This window comes from Protomyctophum bolini, assembly GCF_963924005.1.
Source record: "Protomyctophum bolini genome assembly, chromosome: 6".
In the NCBI taxonomy this organism is placed as follows: Eukaryota; Metazoa; Chordata; class Actinopteri; order Myctophiformes; family Myctophidae; genus Protomyctophum; species Protomyctophum bolini.
The window spans coordinates 22,466,062-22,488,935 of record NC_137867.1 but is presented as its reverse complement, the minus strand read 5'-3'; the positions used below and the strand labels follow the sequence as shown (position 1 = coordinate 22,488,935).

The 22,874-nt window shown below is 41.2% G+C and overlaps 1 protein-coding gene across 3 annotated transcripts in view; it reads right to left on the bottom strand.

The window, feature by feature from the left end:
* Positions 1-329: 329 nt before the first annotated feature.
* Positions 330-22,874, bottom strand: part of bmpr1ba (bone morphogenetic protein receptor, type IBa) — a 35,276-nt gene continuing 12,731 nt past the window's right edge. The window contains exons 2-11 of one of the 3 annotated variants that reach the window (XM_080766764.1): positions 9,609-9,768; positions 9,126-9,225; positions 7,844-7,937; positions 6,699-6,780; positions 6,085-6,223; positions 4,850-5,042; positions 3,965-4,262; positions 3,518-3,699; positions 3,105-3,235; positions 330-2,582 (exon numbers count right to left, since the gene is read on the bottom strand). In XM_080766764.1, the coding sequence (XP_080622890.1) occupies positions 2,457-2,582; positions 3,105-3,235; positions 3,518-3,699; positions 3,965-4,262; positions 4,850-5,042; positions 6,085-6,223; positions 6,699-6,780; positions 7,844-7,937; positions 9,126-9,225; positions 9,609-9,768 (1,505 nt within the window). In that variant the 3' untranslated portion in view covers positions 330-2,456. Of the gene's footprint in view, positions 2,583-3,104; positions 3,264-3,517; positions 3,700-3,964; positions 4,263-4,849; positions 5,043-6,084; positions 6,224-6,698; positions 6,781-7,843; positions 7,938-9,125; positions 9,226-9,608; positions 9,769-22,874 lie in introns of all 3 variants that reach the window. The other 2 variants (XM_080766765.1, XR_013964277.1) reach the window with 2 other exon arrangements.

Here is a 22,874-nt window from a genome sequence, read left to right as displayed (position 1 = left end):
CGCAGTTTTCATTTCCGCAATTTCCGCAATAACAATTTCCGCAATTTCCGCAATTCCGCAATTTCGGCAATTAACATTTCCTCAATTTCCGCAATTTATATATAGCCTATATATTATCCGTTATCACCTTAGAGTATCTAAGGTTATCACAGACCGGAGCTCAAACGCAAGCAGACTTTGTTTTCCATTCACGTTGGTGAAACACGGATATTTCTATTTTCAATCTTGGGACACCAGACAGAATATTGATTGAACACAAGATACACAGATTTACTAGACTAACAATACACCAGCCTTTGGAATGAAACACATTTAATTGGTGGAATGTTTGACTGTTTATTGAATAAAAACACAATTTTCACTTTGTCATAGACAACTAGGTGCGGCTAATAAGGCACAATCCCAAAGAGAAAAGAGGGGCATTCATTACACTACAGATCTGTTACACTTGAATGTCTCAGTAACAGCACCGTGATTAGAGTTGGCAAATTCCTTACATGAGGTTAGTGACCTCTCGAGGCTGACTTTATTAACTTACTGTTTCAACAGTTCAACAAGGGTGAATTGATGGATATTAGATTACATTCACTATTAGGCTACACAGTGCGATCAGATTGTCAATTCAAATTTCAGAGAGATAAAGGTGTGCTGACTGTGATGGCACGTCCTCTGGTTAATGTTACAGTTTGAAATCGGCTGAATGGCAATTCTGTGTTGCCTAATGGTACTTATTATGACTGTTGTCACATTATCATTTCAGTTTGAATGCTTTTACAAATCTATATTCATCAATGCATATTGTAACCACCTGGATTTGTGTGAATCCCAACCCCCTGGCCCTGGAATTCATGGCTTCTGGACTTCAGGCATGGTTACTTACTCTGCTAATTGAATAGATGTTTGTATTGTGGACTTTTGTCTGCACCTGTGGTCCTAGATACTGTAGATACATATAGCTAATGACAACATTCTGGGAGAGTGGGTGGTTGAAGTTCTTTGCAGAGAACCTCCAACGGAACCCGTACCCTTTCAACATTGTTACAAAGCCTTTATAATATCTTGTTTTCTAACCGTCTTCTTAAAATTATGTCAGAAAGGGCTTAAGTACAGTAAATGAAATATTATAGGCCTACATTTGAGTTAATTCCACATTTCCCATTTACAGTCGCAGTTTCGGCAGCAAACCAACACAAGCTAATAGACATACAATAAAAAGCTAATTAGCACTCTGGTTTTGAGTGCCACCCTTTATTGTGATTGGTTGAAAAATCCAACAATCTCATGGGATGATTTGTAAGCGTTTAACTGTCCTTGACAAATATCCTTAACCAGGGAGGACGTGTGAGACTAGAGGCTACAGTACTGTAGTGTAGCCTATAATAATTGTAATATGAAGACAATGCTACACATTAATGTAATCCTATTCTCAGCCCCTTGCTTCACCAAATGTATCAGGTGTCCGTTGTAAACAGTTCCAGACTTGAGATGATGAGGACACGTGGATGTATTTCGAGCTTAAATTGGTGTCCTTTCCTTCTTTATTTCTTTTTTGGCCACATTAACTTTATTATTTACACAAATTCTTTAAAAGTATGACATGGAAAATAAGCCCTCACACAACTAAACATTTCACATAATCAGTCCTTGTATAAAAACCTCTGTCAATCTAATTGAGGGAGGGGGGGGGAAAGTCTTCAATTCAATGAATGAAAACAAAGCCAGTAGTGGGGTGACAGTGTTTTAAAAGCAGGTTCCATTCTGGAATCACAATCTGAGACTTCCCTTCCAATGATCTTCAATCTACAAGTAGGGCAGCTTTCACAGAAAGCAGTGATACAGTATTCCACTCACTGGTTTTGGGTCAGTAGCCTGTGCATCTACAATACCAAGTCAAACTGGACCTCCTTTTCTTTTGTCTTTTTTCTGAGCTCTACAGAGTTTTGGACCTGGCACACAGTTCTGGACATAGTGTTCAGGAACAGATCAGAAATGACCTCCTTCTGACAGAAAGAATTAGCTCAAATTTTGGATAATGTTTTATTAATTTAACCACTTGAGCCCTACATACTTCGTTGACCGGGGTCCCCTAGGGGTCTGTACTTGGTGCCCTCCTTTTTCCACACTACACTGAATCTCACCAAAATTAGCATAGCATAGCTTTTATTTTTTTCCACCAAATGTTAGCCTATTATGACACTAAGACATAGGAACGGCAGGGTTCAAGTGGTCAATTAACCCCGTTATATCCAAAATCACTTTTCAAGGGGGACTTGGATTGCAGGCTTCTAGGCTTCAGGCTCCATGTCTGTGTTCATGTGATCTCCTTGCTTCCTGCCCCACTTCCTTTTCCCACAAGGCAAAGGATTGTGGGGCTTATAGTCTGGAGCAGAGGCAGCATGTATGAAACGGGCCATGCTGTTTTCTGTGTGAGCAAACACACGCATGGCAGTGCCCCCTTACAGTTTGATGTCCTGTGATTCTGACATCTTAGCAAGTGTCTTTTTAACCCGCAGTGCTGTGAGCCGGGAGGCTGGGTTATGAGCCCAACATTCTGTCATCAGCTTCCCCATCTGTCTCAGACACTGCAAAGACATGGAAAGATGACATTAGGGAAGAGAAATACCACTCTGTGTGTGTGTGTGTGTGTGTGTGTGTGTGTGTGTGTGCTACTATGTGTGTACTATACGCACGGCGCACATGCGCATATAGTATATACTGTACACACACACACACACACACACACACACACACGCACACACACACACACACACACACACACAGAGTATATACTTGTTTTACTATACAAATGTCCCCCCAATATGGTAGAATTTAAGAAACAAACATTGTGAGGACAAAAATGAGTTAGGCCTATGCTGGACTCACACATGCGCTTCAGCGTGAGACTTCAAACGCACCCATTTCCCATGTTATGTGGGTATTGCCGGCAGAGTTCTTATTTTCTGATGTGTACAGTAGTTCGTTTGACTAGCATTCTAATGTTGACACACACACACACACACACACACACACACACACACACACACACACACACACACACACACACACACACACACACACACACACACACGTGTACAGTAACTCACCTCATCACTGGTCCATCTATTAGGGAATGAGGGTCGCAGTTTCTTGATGCACACCACCTCTCGCATATCTTCATATGAAGGGTCAGTAGGAACTAAATCATGGTAAGGCAACTGGTACTCCTCAAGGATACCTGGAATGCAATACGTTCAGATTCATGCCTTGATGTCGATGAAAAAATGAAAATGTAAATGTATTAGCAACTCACTCTTGAGAAAACTTGCTACTGTATGCATCACAGTCTCATGCACAACCTTCTTACTGAGAAAGCTATGCATGTCAGCACATGTACAACTAGTGCATATACTGTATATTTGTAGTAGCAATGTGCTTACAGAGTCTCAATAGCATTAGCATTTTATCTGGCTTGAAATGAACAGGGTTAAACGCAATGCTTTGTTGAAGTAGGACCTACATGTACCTCCAGAGACACAACGCCGAGCAATCTCCCAGAGGATAAGTCCGAAGCTATACATGTCAGCCATGATGTATGACTGAAAATGGCTCCCTTTCAGTGTCTCGTCCAGAACTTCGGGAGGCATGTAGCGCTTGGTGCCCACCCTGGTGTTGGGAGGGATGTCCACCTCATTAGTGTCACTGCCACAGGAGAGACAAGAGTAAACGACATGTACCATAGAATTGAATATACAAAGGGAAAGCTATTCAGAAGCAAACAGCTACAACACTATACTTCCTAACTGTAGGAAATAATTTATGAAACTCAATCTGGATGTAGAATCTTCCATTTTTATTTAGAAAATCAAGATCCACCCTTAAATTATTAATTAATTAATAAATCTCTGTCATGAATACATTTGCTAAAGAAAGAAACAACACACTGACTCAATCCACACATGCTCACCTAATGAACTTGACTGCCAGCCCCAGATCAGCAATGCAGCAAGTCCCATTTCGTTTGACCAATATGTTCTTACTCTTCAGATCCCTGTGGGAAATGGCAGGCTTGCCCTGGGTGCCGAAGATCTCTGTATGGAGGTGGCAGAGGCCTGACACTGAGGAGTAGGCCAGGCGCAGCATGGCTTTATTGTCCAGGGTGGTGGACTTGAGGTAGTCGTACAAAGAGCCATTTTCATGATAGTCAGTGATTAGGTAGAGCTGAGTCCAGGAGCCAGTTCCTTTAATGTCCGCTGCAATGAAGCCTATCAGTGAGGGATAGCGGAAGAGAAAGAGAGGTCAAAGTTGGTCTTTATTGATGCATCTTTTGTACAGGTAAGAGTACTGTAAAACATATTTTTGTTCTTCAGACTTTGCAGCAGCATACTGTTGTATGCAGTAGGCTAATAACGAGGGAATTAAACCAAAGTATATGCTAGGTTTACACAATGTCAACGTATATACAGTTCCTAGCGCTTAAGGTGCCAAGAAAAAATAATTTGTCCTGGGTTACCGCCCTCTAATGTAAACGTATGAGCATGCAAAAGCACGCTGACGATGTAAAGTGACTTGTGCCACTTACTCTCCAAGATGACAACCTCAAATGTAAACAGCAAGACACCTTAGACTGGGTGGTCTAGAAGATAGAGTCGGTGGGAGACATGTTTTGCTGCTAACCTATGATTAAGGATTGAGCTGGTGACTGTGATAACTAGTGCTGTAAAAATAAAGAGAGATCAGAGAGAGACAAGCTGTGTGCAGTAAAACACTGTTTAGGGTGTGGGGACACCCACAAACAGAGGAGACAACAAAGAGAGAGAGAGAGAGAGAGAGAGAGAGAGAGCAGCCTCACCCAGTATGTTCTCGTGTCTCATCAGGACAGTCTGGTAGATCTCCGTCTCTCTGAACCAACTGGCCTCCTCGGTGGTGAAGAAGACTTTGACGGCTACTTTCTCTCCTCTCCACTTTCCCATCCACACCTCCCCGTACCTCCCCTTCCCTATCTGCTTCACCATCTGAATCTGCTTGGCAATGGTTCTCTGAACCTGGGCAAGAGGAAGAAGTGCAGCCATAGGTGAGACAGATCTGAATAAAATGGAAGTATAATAAGCATGAATTGACCATACTCACATGGAACAGTGGGGCAGTATTAGGTAATAGGAATATGCTTGCCATGTGAATATGGTCAATTACAATATGAAATATTAATCAAACATGGTTGTGCGAATATTTCTCATCAAGCTGTTAATTTGGTGATGCCTCATTCATACCGATTGATGCTTTTTGGGAGGTGAAAAATATACCTTGTTTCAAGAAATTGCCTTATCGCTGCGTAATATTCACATTCTGTGTAGATGTACTCAGTAAATAGCAGTTGATATTAATGCAAATGAATGGCAAATTAAGTGCTTTTTAAAATGTTAATTATAAAAAATGTATTGTTATCCCACGATTTTGTAACCCATTTTTCACCCCTGTGTCAATTATCGAATGTGATCCTGGGCTCTACACACCCTCCGCCAACCTGGGGAGAGCAACGGACTTCAACTCATGCTTCCTTCATGCATGAGTGTCCAAGTTGCTCCTTTACACCTGACAGGGCGGAGTTTCCCTGGTTGGACGTAGCGTGTGAAAGTAACACGTTATTCCAACCAGTTCCTTTCCCCTCCATCAGGCTGGCCAGGGGGAGGCAGTTTAGAGACCAGGATTACGGCATGTTTTTTGTGAGGGTACCTACCCTAGGGGACACGGGGAGAACATGCAAACTCCACACAGAAAGGCCCTTTCGCCAACCCCTCCCCAGGTATGGGCAAAAACAGTGGTGTTTTAATGGAGTCATTGCAATGTCATTTCGTACTGCTGTGCATCTCTGATGTAAAGCTATGGATGACAATAAAAGGAACTTGAACATTCCCCAACACCTTCAAATCAACGTTCATGCATTTGATTTCAGAGACACACCTTGCCCTGGCCCACTGCCTCTATGTGTGTTCCACTGAGATGTAAGAATGCCGTCTTTCTCACACGTGAGGCCCTGATTTTGACTCTCATCTTAAACTCAAGAGCTGAGTAGTATGTGCGTCTCACCAGTAGGGGGAGCCCTGAGCCAGAGCCAGAGCTCTGAGACTGTTCTATGAGGTCCTTGAGAGATTCCCCAGGAGGAATGTAGGTCTCATCCTGCTCCAGACCAATGCTGTAGCGTGGACGAGACTCCTGGCGCTTATACCTGAAATAAACAAACATACAGTACAGTCACCGTTCCATTTGCACGGGGGAATTGATGCTTTTTTTCAGACTGAATTAATGGCATCAATTAACTTTTGGGTAACGTAGACTGTTTGATATTATGTTTGATAAAATTCCAAATCAACAATTACATCAACCCTTGCGTACTTACTTTGGTCAAAGTGCCCCTCATCTGTTTTTTTGTTTTACAAATAAACCCTGCATGTGTAGGCGACTGCGTGTGTGCATGCATGTGTGCGTGCTACGTGTGTGTGTATGTATGTATGTATGTATGTATGTGTGTGTGTGTGTGTGTGTGTGTGTGTGTGTGTGTGTGTGTGTGTGTGTGTGTGTGTGTGTGTATGCGTGTGCATGCGTGCGTGCTACGTGTGTGTGTGTGTGTGTGTGTGTGTGTGTGTGTGTGTGTGTGTGTGTGTGTGTGTGTGTGTGTGTGTTTGCAGGCTTGTGGGTGTTACCTCAAGTAGCAGAAGACGATAATAAGAACCAGTATGATGCTGCAAACTGTTACTGAGATCAACAACGCCATATTGTGGATGTCTGGAGAGAGATGGAGGGAGAGAGGACAGGGACATAGATGAATGTTAAAGGGTAGAATAAAAAAGAGAGAAAGAAAGAAAGGATAGTGAATAAATAATCTGCTTTCTGTCAGAGATCCAAAACAACACGCAACAACAAACAAGATATACACCACCTGCCTTTCTGAGCATGAAAAATGGAAAGAGAAAGAGAAACACTATGGAAAAGAAATCAGTCAATGCTACAACGCGCTTGAAAGAAGCAGTGTAAAGTAAATCAAGTAGTAAGTACAAATCATATTTCACTCATCAATTTTTCATTTTCTGCTGGCACGCAGCCCTGTCCCTCAAGACCCCAGTCAGAAGTGAGAGGAAGCCGAAGGCTTAGTCAATGAATTCCCTTCCTGATCCTCTCTGATAGGGTTTCAGATTGATGACTCTGCCTTCGGTGCGCACTGGGAGTTCTGATTTCCCTGGGAATCTAGGCTTACTGTCTCTCACACATTACACACATGCGCTAAAGAAACTCACACACACACACACACACATACACATTACACATACACATTACACACACACACACACACACACACACACACACACACACACACACACACACACACACACACACACACACACACACACACACACACACACACACACACACACACACACACACACACACATGCGCACAGACCTCAACATACATGTTATACTGTACACACGGACTACATGCACACACATGCCCATACACACATATACCCACACACTAATCACAACCTTTGTATTCCTCCTCTGGGTTGGGTCTATGTGCACCAGTGACCAGAAGAGTGTAGAATCCAGAGTCTTTTCAACGTAACTCCGATAGTGGGGGACACTACGTGTCACTTTTTACACTCACAGAGTGAAAATACCCTGGATTTTACAGTGTAGTTTAATGACAGCCTAGAATCCTCTATTACTCTCTATATCTACAGTATATACATGGCATCATATTATATAGCTTCTATTTTTTTTGAGACGTAGCATGCGAGAAAGGAAGGATGAGAAAGTGAAAAGACAGACAGACAGACAGACAGTCTTACTGGGTGTTTTGATGGGGGGCAGAGTGGGGTACAGGTCTCTGTTACAGTAGTCCTGCTCTCTACAGCACTGCAGTGACCTCCTCTGATTGGTGTCCTAGTTAGAAGAACGTCATGAAAAAACATGAATTCACACACAATCACGCAGGCTAGATTTGGTTAATAGCCTCGTTTACCAGCCTTTCTGTTCTGTTTCACAATTACATGATTTAATTACTGTTAACATGCATTATTACAATTACAATTGTAGCAATTGAAGCAAGCGTTGCCTAGCAACAGGAAGATAAAATACAGTAAATATAAGAGTATTAATTCTGGATGAACAGAAATCAAAGAATGACGAGATTATTGTCATCTGGCACAGGCGGGTTTAAGCGATATATATGAGAAATCTCGACATTGGCATAGATTGAGTTAAAGAAAACCATGACATGATGACATTAAATACATTTCTCCACCGGGTGTACTGGACCAAGGTTAGGTAGACCAGGATTTATGATTATATCGATCCAATGTTTGATAGATGCCACCAGGCTCCAGCTAATCTTCTTCATATGTTTTGGACCTGTCCAGCCTTACAGTCTTTTTGGTCACCTATATTGATACTATTTCAGATGTGTTACAGTTGCCCATAGAGCAACTGCATTATTTCCCTATTTGGCGTCCTTCCTGAAACCATCACCCTGCCTAAAAATCTATCTGACCTTGTCGCTTTTGTGACTCTTCTGGCAAGACGTCTTATTCTTATGCATTGGGAAAAAAACATACCCTTCACATTCCCGTTGGATATCTGACGTAGCCTACTATACTTTTTTTAATTGGAAAAAATTAAATACACAGTATGGCAGCCTTTTCTGTCTCATGTTGACTGCCTTACACTCATGCCCCTGATTGAACCTGACTAGCTGTCACCTGACTAGTCAACCTGTCTTACTCTGGATGATGTTTGTGACCATGAACTGATTTGTATAATGACTATATTGGAGTTTTTTGTTTTTTGTTCTTGTTTCTTCTTTGGTTGTCTTGATTTGATTGATATTTCTCAATTTATTTTTGCATTTGTAAATAAACAAAAAAATTAATAAACAGAATGTTAAAAATAAATTAATAATAATAACATGCCATGCAGGCTACGGTACAAACAAAACAAACTTGCTATAGGAGATAATTACACTATAAAATCCAGAGTAATAGTGTAAAAATGGATGCTTAGCTTACGGCTTCAAAGTAGTCAAGTGATTTTCAATGTGTTCTTCAAGGCTGATCTGCTGCTGATTGCACTCACCCTGCATTGAAACTCAGAGCCTTCCACCCCCAGGCAGCCTGCCGTCAGCACCGGTACCCCTCCCTCATCATCCACCATGGAGAAACAGTAGCCATTGGTGCTGGAGATGACATATATCATCATCATCATCATCATCACCACCACCATAAAATTAACAGAATCCTTAAAGGTATATTCAGTGATTTCACTTAATTCAAATATCACATATTTTTTTGTTTTGTTGTGATAATCCTCTCTACTATAGAGTGTGCTGACCATATAAGGAGTTCCTCCCGGTCCCCAGTTTACCCCTGGGGGTCAAAAAACCGTAGGTTTCGTTTTTGGTTCTCTATCCTGATTGGATGAAAGCTTGGGTCCCAAGGCAAAAACGAAACCTAAGGTTTGTTGCGTGAAATCACTGAATATACCTTTAAGTAGTGAAGTAAAACACATGCTTGTCTGTCTGTCTGTATGCGTGCGTGCATGCGTGCGTGCGTGCGTTACCTGCATGTATTGTTGGACTCTTCAGGACAGTGGTGGGAACAGTGACACCACAGCAGTCTCTGGGAGTTCAAAATAGGAGCTGTGCTCCCGCTGGTCTCCTTCCCGCTCTCTGCCGCCGCCCTGCTGGAAGCTCTTAACAGCATACTGTCCAATATGTTAGCTAGATGACCAAGATAATGAGAGACAAGAGAGAATATTAATATGTTAGCTAGATGACCAAGATAATGAGAGACAAGAGAGAATATTAATATGTTAGCTAGATGACCAAGATAATGAGAGACAAGAGAGAATATTAATATGTTAGCTAGATGACCAAGATAATGAGAGACAAGAGAGAATATTAATATGTTAGCTAGATGACCAAGATAATGAGAGACAAGAGAGAATATTAATATGTTAGCTAGATGACCAAGATAATGAGAGACAAGAGAGAATATTAATATGTTAGCTAGATGACCAAGATAATGAGACAAGAGAGAATATTAATATGTTAGCTAGATGACCAAGATAATGAGACAAGAGAGAATATTAATATGTTAGCTAGATGACCAAGATAATGAGACAAGAGAGAATATTAATATGTTAGCTAGATGACCAAGATAATGAGAGACAAGAGAGAATATTAATATGTTAGCTAGATGACCAAGATAATGAGAGACAAGAGAGAATATTAATATGTTAGCTAGATGACCAAGATAATGAGAGACAAGAGAGAATATTAATATGTTAGCTAGATGACCAAGATAATGAGAGACAAGAGAGAATATTAATATGTTAGCTAGATGACCAAGATAATGAGAGACAAGAGAGAATATTAATATGTTAGCTAGATGACCAAGATAATGAGAGACAAGAGAGAATATTAATATGTTAGCTAGATGACCAAGATAATGAGACAAGAGAGAATATTAATATGTTAGCTAGATGACCAAGATAATGAGAGACAAGAGAGAATATTAATATGTTAGCTAGATGACCAAGATAATGAGAGACAAGAGAAAATATTAATATGTTAGCTAGATGACCAAGATAATGAGAGACAAGAGAGAATATTAATATGTTAGCTAGATGACCAAGATAATGAGAGACAAGAGAGAATATTAATATGTTAGCTAGATGACCAAGATAATGAGAGACAAGAGAGAATTTTAATATGTTAGCTAGATGACCAAGATAATGAGAGACAAGAGAGAATATTAATATGTTAGCTAGATGACCAAGATAATGAGAGACAAGAGAGAATATTCACTAACAAATCCACATCAGCTAATATATAAGCCGTTTCATCAATTGTTGATGAATTGTATACTCAGGACCACAATGGAAGTGCAGCCTTATGGCTTTATATGACGAAAAAAACCCAAAGACATTTACATTAAAATGTGTCTAAGATAGATTTGACAGGTTTAAAGCGATTAAAAACTAAACAATGAAAATACAGTATTAGGGAGGGGGTGGATTAAGTCTTTGAAGGACACTATTAAAAAAAAGTTTAAAATTAATTGCAGATCCTTCCCTTCTTCTACAAGTGATACAGTGCATCCAAGAACTGGAACAAATCCATTCCAGTATTCTCTAGTTATCCGATTTCAAAAGAGCACCTGTTTGTCACTCGAGGAAAGGAGAGAAAGAGAAAAAAAAGGACGACGGAAGTGTCTTTCATTCATGGCTTTTGAGATATTATTCATTCTGGCACGATCATTGAGACCAGATGCTTCACAGCTGCGATTTAAGATGGTCCAAAATAAGCATCACTTTCCTCTTCTAAATATACTAGTAGCACATACTGTACATAGTTCTCTTTCTATCACTCAATTTGTATTCACAATTCCAAGTTTTGAAAATGCCATGTAAAAAATATGCAGACAAATATATATTCATGTTCATGTCATATTAGGATCTATCCAGGCCCAAAATAATTTCAGGTTGTGAACTTGTGACCCATACAGTAGTGTATGTAAAATATCAATATCAAATCTGTAATAAGTGTAATCAATAGGGAAAGTCTTGAAGACAATTTGACAAAACATAGTCCATACAAAAGTGGGCTATGGTCTGGTACAGTAGGGCTTGATCCTATGCCAAAGGCCCTTGTGAAGTGTTTGATGCACTTGAACTTTCAAATACAACACTGGTGAACAGTCTCACATACTGTAGTTGGATAGTGGATACACATGATGCGAATGAACGGCTCTATTTTAAAAACACTGAATGCCTTACATGAGAAACATGCAATAACCATGTGAACAAGAATGGTAACAAGCCTTAGTGCTTGCTTGGGTTTTTTATTCCTCTTAGCAGATCTTGTACTGAACTGTGCTTTCCTGTGCGTATTCTAAAAACTGTTCAAGTTTTCAATCAATCATCTCACCCACTAAAGCCCATTTTGTAGCGTGCCATATCACACACACACACACACACACACACACACACACACACACACACACACACACACACACACACACACACACAGCACAGATCTACAAGCTCACAACGCGTTGCAGCATGGTGCTCAACTAAAGTATAAATCACACCCTTAGAAGACATTTTGAAAGCAGATGAAAGAAGAAGATAAAGAGATGGCCTCAAAGACAAAAGCCTGATCGTCTCATTCACGCAAACCAAACAAACATTGGATTTTAGTTGTAGGATCAGAGTTCAGAAAGATGGCACTGAGACATGAAGATTTGGCTTCTTTAAAAAGGACAGGATGCAGATTTTCAGAGTGGTTGTGTTCTGTCAATCAACAGCTAGAGGACAGGCAATCTCCGCTCTTTCATCTGTGCTCAGCTGTCTGTCACATAACATCAAAGCATCCTCTGGCTTAAATGGTGGAACTCTAAACTCTCTCTCTCTCTGCACCGCACCGCACCGCACCGCACACACACACAGTCACACACACACAGTCACACACACACACACACACACACACACACACACACACACACACACACACACACACACACACACACACACAAAGTCTGTTGTTCTGTTCCGCCTGAATGTTTTTGTTTATTTAAAATTTAAATTGTTTTCACCATCGGCACAATATAATATACTAATTAAATACGCACAAAAACAGATAATCACTTGAAGTGGTGGTTGGTGATAATGAGCTGCTGATGAGCCTATGGAAGTCACTACGTTTACCCGCAAAATTTCAACATTAAACAGCTCTGAGCATATCAACAAATCAGCACATCACTCTCTCTTGCTGTCTCGTATGTGTGTGCGTGCGTGCATGTGTGTAAATGGTGCAGCGATGCACTAGCAGCCACAGTAAAGTGCAGAGTGTTAATTTACCCTCAAGGGGTACATTTCTACACACTCTGAACAGTGGTGTGAGCGCTGAATATCTGTGTCAGTGAAAAGCCTCTCCCTGTATGCTCTGTTGTTCGGTTAGTGTGAAGAACCTTTACCTATCCCTTTTTTGTATGCTTTCAACAGTGTAAAAACGTGTCAGCTTCACAAATGATACACTTAAGAGTCGTTATCAATGTACCGGTCGCACAAACTGGTGTTGTGTGTCGACAGCACACTGTGAGAGCGCGAGAGTGGGGCTTAAAGAGGTCACATCAACAATTGACCGATTTGACAGAAAGGGAGCGAGGACGAGAGAAAGAGGGGGAGAAGAAAGGCGGATTAACAAATGAGAAGTGACAGAGCTGCAGGAACGGGTGGGCAGTTTAGGAACTAGAGGGGGCTGAGCAGAGGCCACTGGCCTTTTCTACACCTCCCTCCCCCATCCCACTCCCCAACGCTCCCCCACTTGTCCCACTAGCTGTGTATGTGGTAAGGGCTCATTCATACACTACTTCCTCATATGATGAAGAACAGATTTACAGCAAGCAACTATAAATTAAGGTTTGATTTTTCAAATAAAAAAAAATGCTTAAATTAAAACTTTGAATAGCTTAAAAGTCTGCTATTGCTTGTCAAATCCCCAGAGAACTTCGATCTAATATTAAAAAAAAGATGATATGTACAAAACCAATGACTTAAATACATAAATAACAGTATTAACTAGAACTGCACTCTGTCGAGTGCATACTTGCTTGTTGCACACTAGTAGGCCATAAATGGCCAACTAGTGCGCAAGCAGAGCGCGCAAGTACTTTCGACCGATACAAACTGTCAACCAATTACATATACATATACATATACTATGTATATGTAATTTGTCCGTCCCAGCCAACCCGCCACTTTTTATGCGTATGCACCGTCCCAGCAAATTGTGCCTGATACGGCAGTGGTGCCAGATTACATACATGTATACACAGGAGCATTACCTTTAATCCTCCCAACACTAAAACATATCGTCATTACGTCACCATCGAAAACCAATTACACTCTGGCATTGGGTCCATTAATCCACATATTTCTTACGTCATCATTGAGAGCTAGTTATACATATATATGTAATTTGTAAGTTGATTAGCGGTATACTGTGGTTACTTTGCGCCAAAAACCGTCCCAGCCAACCCGCCACTTTTTATGCGTATGCAAATAAAACGGCAAATTGTGCCTGATTTGCTGGGACCAGATTACATACATGACCATATTTCTTACGTCATCATTGAGAGCTAGTCATACATATGTATATGTAATTTGTAAGTTGATTAGTGGTATACTGTGGTTACTTTGCGCCAAAAACCGTCCCAGCCAACCCGCCACTTTTGATGCGTATGCAAATAAAACAGCAAATTGTGCCTGATTTGCTGGGACCAGATTACATACATGACCATATTTTTTACGTCATCATTGAGAGCTAGTCATACAGATACTATATATATGTAATTTGTAAGTTGATTAGCGGTATACTGTGGTTACTTTGCGCCAAAATGACGTAAGAAATATGGTCATGTATGTAATCTGGTCCCAGCAAATCAGGCATAATTTGCTGTTTTATTTGCATACGCATCAAAAGTGGCGGGTTGGCTGGGACGGTGCATACGGACCGGGCGAAAATATTACTTGCGCGTTCTGCTTGCGCAAGTAACAAGCCTTCTGCTTCATCTTGTAAAAGTGACTTTATTGCAAAGGGAAAGGACACAGCTAGTAGCTTTTAATTTGTTTTAGAACCGATAAAGCTTGATTGATTGATTGATTGATTGATTGAAATATTTATTAACAGTTTGCAGAATTACAGTAAATTTCAAGCACAACTCAGTACAAAGACTGTTAACTGTGAGTGGACGACCCAATAAAGCATTACACTTGTTTAAAAGAGGGTCCACCTTGTTCAAATCATCAAACCATTTAGAGACGTACAAATAGACACTTATTATAGACAAAAAAAAGAGAACAGGAATTCATCATAAAGGAGGTAAAAATGGAAAAGAAACGTATACAGTGAGGGGGAAAAGGGGTGGGTGGTGGAGAGGGGTTAAGATTTTACGGGGGCCAGTTTCGAATTGCAGCCGTCCGTATAGTGCCCTTTGAGAGCGGTTTTGAAGGAGTCAAGCATTACTGTAGTAGGCTAAATGTTGCCTTTGCCAGTGCAATGAGAAACCTTGTATATATCTTTAACTATCAACTGCAGGCCCATGTATTTTTATGAAAACCATAACATCTTATTATGTTATGATTGGTCTCAGTGCCATTTTCTTGCAGAAGGGGAAAATAATGTTGCCAGGTTTCTGCAGGACACTGGCCATATCTATCCAGTGCTGTGTCACAAAACAAGCCACACCATTTTCATGCCCAGCGGTGGAAAGTTGACGTGAGAGCCAAGACGGGGTTTAACTGAGTGTCTCTGATGGACACCCTTGTTATGTTACAGATAAGGCCTGGCACTAGATGAAAAGAGCAGTTGGTGGGACCATTAATTAAGGGCCAAACACAAAGTTGTGGAGAGTGCATAATCAAATTTGAAGTGTTCATTTATCTCTGACAGAGTTAAAACACCCCTGATACTTTGCTTCCTGTGCTTCAGGCAGTGATTGAAGAAGTACTTGAATCAATACTGCAATGTAGATATACTCTGTTGCAAGTAGAAGTCCCTTATTCAACATGTAGTAAGTACAACGGTATCGGCATCAAAATATACTTAAAGCGGCCCAGGCACCTAAGCTATAGGCTCCTAATGCCCGAGTCCCATTCCTGACGAACTATGCTGTATATGTCACTCCTCGTCTCTCTCACCTCGTTTCCTGCCTGTCTCCACTTAATCTATCAATAAAGGCAAAAAGCCCAAGAAATATCTTCAAATATACTTAAAGTGCCAAAAGTAAAAGTACTCATTGTGCAGAATTTCACAATTTCAAAATGTATAAAAATCTTTTGAAAATAGCCGATCTACAAGCACAGAATGTGTCGCATTGCGACGCATTGTGAGCTTGTAGATCTGCAATTTTCAAATGGCTGAAATATATAAACGGCTGAAGTGGTTTGTGTGTTTTGTAAAACATAATCTACAAAGTATATAGCTCAAAAGTGTACTTAAAATGTACAACTTAATGTACTGAGCTACTTTACACTATACTGGCTTCAGGATTCCCAACTTCCATTTACACACTTATCTCATCGCATTTACGGGAAGCTGCACGTACTGTAGGAGTATCCAAAGAACAAACAGTACAACAGCCTGTGGCTTTGATCTGTTTGATACCAGACAGACACTACTTATGAACAGAACACATTTCTATGAATACGTCCAGCACTTTGGATAAAATTGATTTGGGAACGTCAACTTGTTCCAGCTGTAAGCATCAATTTTCCCATGACCCTGAGCCATCTGGAAGAGAGAGTGAAAGGTGCCCAAGGTCAAATATTCTACAGCAGAGAAAGGAGCAAGACTTTGACCCTGTATGTTTCTCACTTGTTATCTTCAAGAAGATAAAAGGCCTTTCCTGTTACAGATTTCTGGGGGAAACTTGAAGATTACGATATATTCAAAGATGAACACTGTATTTGTATTATTTTAATAATTATTGCAGCCCTGAATGTTCAATAGTGCACTTACACAATTATTGACTAATGACTAGTGGGGTCAGCTTCACACAACAATAAAATGCACTTTTGTGGAACCATACATAGTAGTCCAAGCTTCATTAAATGTGTTCCTTGTACAGTACACGGTAAAAGTGGTGCATTTTGCATGAACGTAGATTAGAGTACAACCAGTACAACCTGCACAACCACGTCAATGCGTTTTTAATTCACTGGACAGATTGAAAAGAGAGAATCTACTGTACATTTGACACAGGAAGATGATGCAGCCATCATGATGCATGGCCTTTTGACATAGCTACTTTTAGCAGATGGATGGTATGGCATCAGTGTGTAGAAATATGCTATCTATTAAACAAGATGGAGTCTAATAACAGAGAGCTTTCATGTGGATCATGGACATCATGTGGCTAGTCTATGACGTCAGTCATGTACGACATTATCTCATCGCATTTATGGGAAGCTCCATGTAGCAGTATCCAAAGAACAAACAGTACAATAGCCTGTCACTTTGATCTGTTTGATACCAGACAGACACTACATATGATCAGAACACATTTCTATGAATACGTCCAGCACTTTGGATAAAATGGACATGGGAATGTCAACCTGTTCCAGCTGTAAGCATACGTTTTCCTGTGGGAGCCTGAGCCATCTGGTAAAGGGAGTGAGAGGCACCACGGTCAAAATATTACACTACAGAGAAAGGAGCAAGATTTTGTCCCTGTACGCTTCTCACTTGTTATCTTCAGGAAAATATCATGGTACAGATGTCAGCACTATGTCAGTGCCATGATGCCAGTCAGTTTTTAAGATTTAGAAGACACATCAAAACAACATTGGGCAGTGTGCACACAGAGTTTGATGCTGATCACTCCAGTCATTTTCAACCAGTTTTTAAGCATATTTTGAGTTTAACGCATAAAGCCCTGAATAGAAACTGGATTGGAAAAATAATAAAAAAAAGAGGTAGGAGGTAGATTTTGGGTCTTTGTCGAAAATAAAATGTGCAAATTGGGTATTTGCCATAGAGAGCATTTCATTTACCACGTGCCATGCGTAAAAATAGGTAAAACACGTCAAATATCCTGCACTGTAACTTCTTCTGACTTAAGTGGCTTTGTATCAAACGTATCACTGACAACCTCATGTGAGTCATTAATGGCACGCTCGGAAAATGCTTTTAGACTGGACGAAACGCAAACCGAGAATGTCTTATGAGGTGCTGGCAGTGGAAGAATGTATCATAAAAAGTAGAACACGCACACTTGTTTATGCAAACATTTTTAAATTAGCAGATACTTTCTCCCCACAGTTCCTCAGTCCGAACGTTGTAGCCTGTAGTGGACTCAAATGGATTTCCAGGTACTAAACCGTATGAGCTTTCAGATGTCCCCTGAACGTAAGCTTTGTCATTAAGGAACCATGTTGTAGTCCACTGAGGGAGGTCTGATGGCAGGATATAGGGGCCACTGTCAACACCCAATTAACAACCCCAGGCCCCTCCAACCTCCAGAGCTAAAAGCCCTCCTTTCAACAGGCGCCGCTTTGTACAAACTCCACCAAGAAAAGAAAGGGGATAGATATTTAGATAAAGGGAGACGATAGATAGCGTGGAAGAAGAGTGAGGGATAGAGAAAGAGCGTCAGATAGTGTGCGTGTGCATGTGTGTGTGTGTGTGTGTGTGTGTGTGTGTGTGTGTGTGTGTAGGAGAGGCTGGAGAGGGACGGAGAAAGAGGAGAGAGAACAAGAGAGATAGACAGATACAGACAGAGAAAGGGAGACCAAGAGAGAGAGAGAGAGAGAGAGAACGTCATTAGTTATCCTGGCCATGTCAAACAAGGCCTACCAGAAAATCCCTTTCACCGGCCCCTTGTAAACACTCCTTGCCTACCCCTTCTACTTAAGACGCACTCGTTTGACAACATCACTCCCTCCCTCCCTCTCTCCCCCTCCCCTTCTCTCCTCTAAGTAGCCGTTCATCTTCCCCCTGTTTGACAGTCCCGTCTGGACAGCGAGAGAAACATGGAGCGTGAAAGCTTTTCTTCTTCCTGATCTCGCTCCCTCTCTCTTCTTGATATGTTTTGCCCTCTCTATCTCTTCGCTTACTTCTCTCTCTCTCCCTCTCTCTACTCTCTCACTTACGTATCTAAGCTGGTTCCCGTCAACATTGAGACAAACTGGCCCGTCCCACACAGCCAGGAATGTTTTAATGAACTTCACTGTGATCTGCAGGGCATGGTCACACTACATACCTCTTCATGTTAAACATCCTTCAAAACGGGTTATTCCTATAGTTCCTGAACAGCGAATAACCACTGCAGTTATTGAACATGAGAAACAGGGTTTTCAGTTCCATTAAGACACACACAGAGAGCAACACTGAATAATTATTGTCAGCGTTCAGTTAATTTATTTATATTTGTTTGTATGTTTATTTATTCGTTTAATTCATTCATTTTATAATTTACACTTTATTTAAGCACGCAGGTCGATTAAGGACAGTTGCTTGTTTACAATGACAGTCAGGCAGGAAGCTAAAGGCCTCTTGAGGCCAAAGCGAATGGGATTATTGACTTTGCTACGGGACTTGCCTGGTGTTGGCTTGGTTCCAGCTTCCAGTATAGTCACAGAGTCCTGGCGACAGACAGAACTGGGTCTCTACTGTGCAAATATAGGTGCCTTGAGGGCAGGGAGAAGTTACGCATCGTTACTCCTCTACCTCCAACCTTTCAGAAGAGGCCCCGCTCCCCTGTTTCTCCTCCTTCTTTTCTTTTTATAATGACTAGTCTCTTTCTTTTTCTTATAACTTACAGATACATTTTTACACTCACAGTTGTCACAGTGTAAATATGGACATGTATGTGGTGGTACATTAAATAATATACCAATGCTATTTGGCAAATGATAGATGCAATCTCTTGCATATCTACTGGTACATCTACAAAAGAAAGGCCAACACATGTAATCCTCACATGGCTGACACACCATGCTACAGGTGGCAGTGTGATAATAAGGAGAGAAAACTACTCTACAGCCAAGTGATTTCGCAGTAAAATTAAAATAACTTCAAAACAAAGACTCATTCAAAAATTGTCTTCCCATTGGTAGCATCAGTAAGGAGCATTTCATTTGTACATATATTCTTTTCCCTCACTATTCATTTTCAAATCTTGTGCATTCCGAACCTCTCAAGTCCCTCCAAACCACAATGGCATCATCATCAACTGCTTCTGAAACAACGTCATTCTGTCACCCAGATGAATGATGCAGCAATGAACTGGTGCCAGTCACTGTCGGCTATACAGCCATTTCATAGTGCCAACTCCATGTCACAGCCAATGCAGTAGCATAATTGGCGGGGGGCTATGGAGATGGGGGTCTCCGTCTAGTCTTGAATGAGATGAGTGACGGATACACAAGGTTTCCGGAACTATGAGTTCATTCCAGAACACTCACTCCATTCCCATTGACACACACACACACACTCACACTCACACTCACACTCACACTCACACACACGTCACAGTCACACACACACACACACACACACACACACACACAAAGAAAAATAAAAAGATGAAAACATTACGAAAGAAAGGAATTCTAAGACAGAAAGAGAGAAAGGAGACCAGCTGGTCTCTTCTTCAGCAGCTCCTCTACTCCTTCTCACGGCCATCTGTGGGTTCCTACTCCTCATAAAACAACCCACTTCAACACACACACACACACACACACACACACACACACACACACACACACACACACACACACACACACACACACACACACACACACACACACACACACACACACAAAATGGGGCTGAGATGCAATTCTATGCACATGTGATGAGGTCCAACGTGGCTCACTGTCCATCTCATGTGTATAAAGCAAGCTAATTAAGCACACAAATAAAATGTCCCTCCAATGCGTGCAGAGGAAGACACCACTGAACAGGTTCCCTGCTAGTGCAGTGACAGACATGTAACCAGCAGTCCATTGTTTCGAAGTACCGTTTGTCAGACGGCACGCATTATAACTAAGCCTAACCCAGAGCCATCTAATAGAAGAGTTACGATATTGAGGGGGTGGAAACCGAGCGCTCGAGCGCTGTTCATGCAGCCTGAACTGAGACAAGCTGGAGTTGGAAATACATTGTTTTCAACGAGGGCAGCGCAAATAAGAGCTATTTTAAGCATGTGTGCAACATGACAACTGTTTTAAAGTATTGTACAGTAACAACTAAAGTCTCTTTAATCTTTATGTTGTACTATTTCTACAAAACAATCTAAAATAAAGGGATTTAAGATCCTTAAAGCTGGGCTGTTGCCTGAGTCCAATGCATTTCTGCCTACTTCCGGTCCAGGACTTGGCCCAGTTGGTTATCCCCATTCTCAATAGAAGTCTATGAAGGAGAGCCGCCCATTGGACTGGCCCCATGAAGTGAACGCAGTTTGCGTAACTCTGTCTATATTTAAGGCTCTGGCCTAACCCTAATCCCAACCGTATAGCAAAAACATGCCTAAACCTTAACCTCACGTTTGTCGGACTAAACCATGCAGTCTCCACACAGCATTGGACAGACATCCCATAGACGACACAATTATTTAAAGTTTATTATTAAAGTTAAATGATCCAAGAGCATTGGCATTATCCATCAGTAATCCTAGACCTCACCCTCAATTTTATACACTCAATTTAATTCACCAGATTCCAACTAACGTACTCAAACAACAAAATAACAGAATATCCACAAATTCCTATCAACACACACACACACACACACACACACACACACATACACACACACACACACACACACACACACACACACACACACACACACACACACCTGTCCTGTTTGATAAGGCTTTTCAGTCTGATAAAGAAAGTTATTTTAAATTCAAGGACAGAAGCGATTCAGTAAGAACTACGTTTTCAGATGGTAACCATAGACCAAAGAATAAATGGTTACATGCATGGGGGGGGGGGGCATTCGTACATTGATTGTCTGGCTATTGTCTGGCCCCAAACGTAATGGCACGTGCACAAGTACTTCAATTCAATATGGACACTAAATTAAAGTTAGAAGGTTCTTCGATTTTCACACTCTGAAAAGAGACTGGAGTGTCCAAAACAGATACACAGAGGAGATGGCCAGAGGAATCTGCTGCTGTCACTTGCAGAACACCTAAGCATGCCTGGGTAGTGGCTGGGTGCTTATAGTTAGTTGCGTGCGTGTGTCGCACACTGAAAACATCTGAGCTACAAGCTCATTCACAACGTGCTACTGTGCCATTTCCGGTGCGTGACGCACAAATGCAACAAACATGAATTAGCACCACTTACTCAAATGCATGCACCACACACTCTCATTATTTATTTATTTATTTATTTTCGATTTTATCGTTTACAGGGACAGTGCACATTAATCACCATCACTGTAAATGTGCCAGTGTTAACCAAGCAGCACATTTTCTACCATTGTCCCTGGGCCAGATGTTACATTTGCCATTAAAACCATGCAAGCAATTAAAAGTCAATAAAAGCAAAGTAAACAAAACGAGAAGAAGCTGAGTGCTTAGCATGAAAAGGCACTCATAAAGCAGGCTATTCATACACTCTTTATTTAAAACCTTGAAAAAATGAGTTTCCATTGTGATACCGATAATTAGGCATTTTACTATGGTAGTTGCATTGATCCAAGCTGGAACACAATCGTTGAACGATCATCAAAATCAATTATTTTTCTTTCATTATCTTCCATCAGTAATCCAAGACCTCAACCTCAATTTTTTCCACTCAATTTAATTTCACCAGATTCCAACTAACATACTCAAACAACAAAGTAACGGAATATCCACAAATTCCTATCAACACACGCACACGCCCACACTTGCGCGTGCACGCCCACACTTGCGCGCACGCCGCACACCCACAATCACGCACGTACACACACACACACACACACACACACACACACACACACACACACACACACACAGACACACAGACACACACGCACGTGCCCCACAAACACTTCCAGATGGTAGTCTGATCAGCAAGGAAATCAATTCCTTTTCTTTTTTGGCCTGACCACAAAGCAGACATAAGATCCATAAGCTTCAACTTGTGGTTTCTAATATGGACATTATCATGGGATTTCACGCAGTCAGATTCCCCAAACAAAACCCAGTTTGACTTCCATTTCCTCCAAGCCAAGGTTGCTGTAGTCTGTAGTGCCTCATTGGTTTAGAATATACATTCTGCCTGCAGTACTTCACCCTGTGACAATGCTGTCCTTCATGGAGG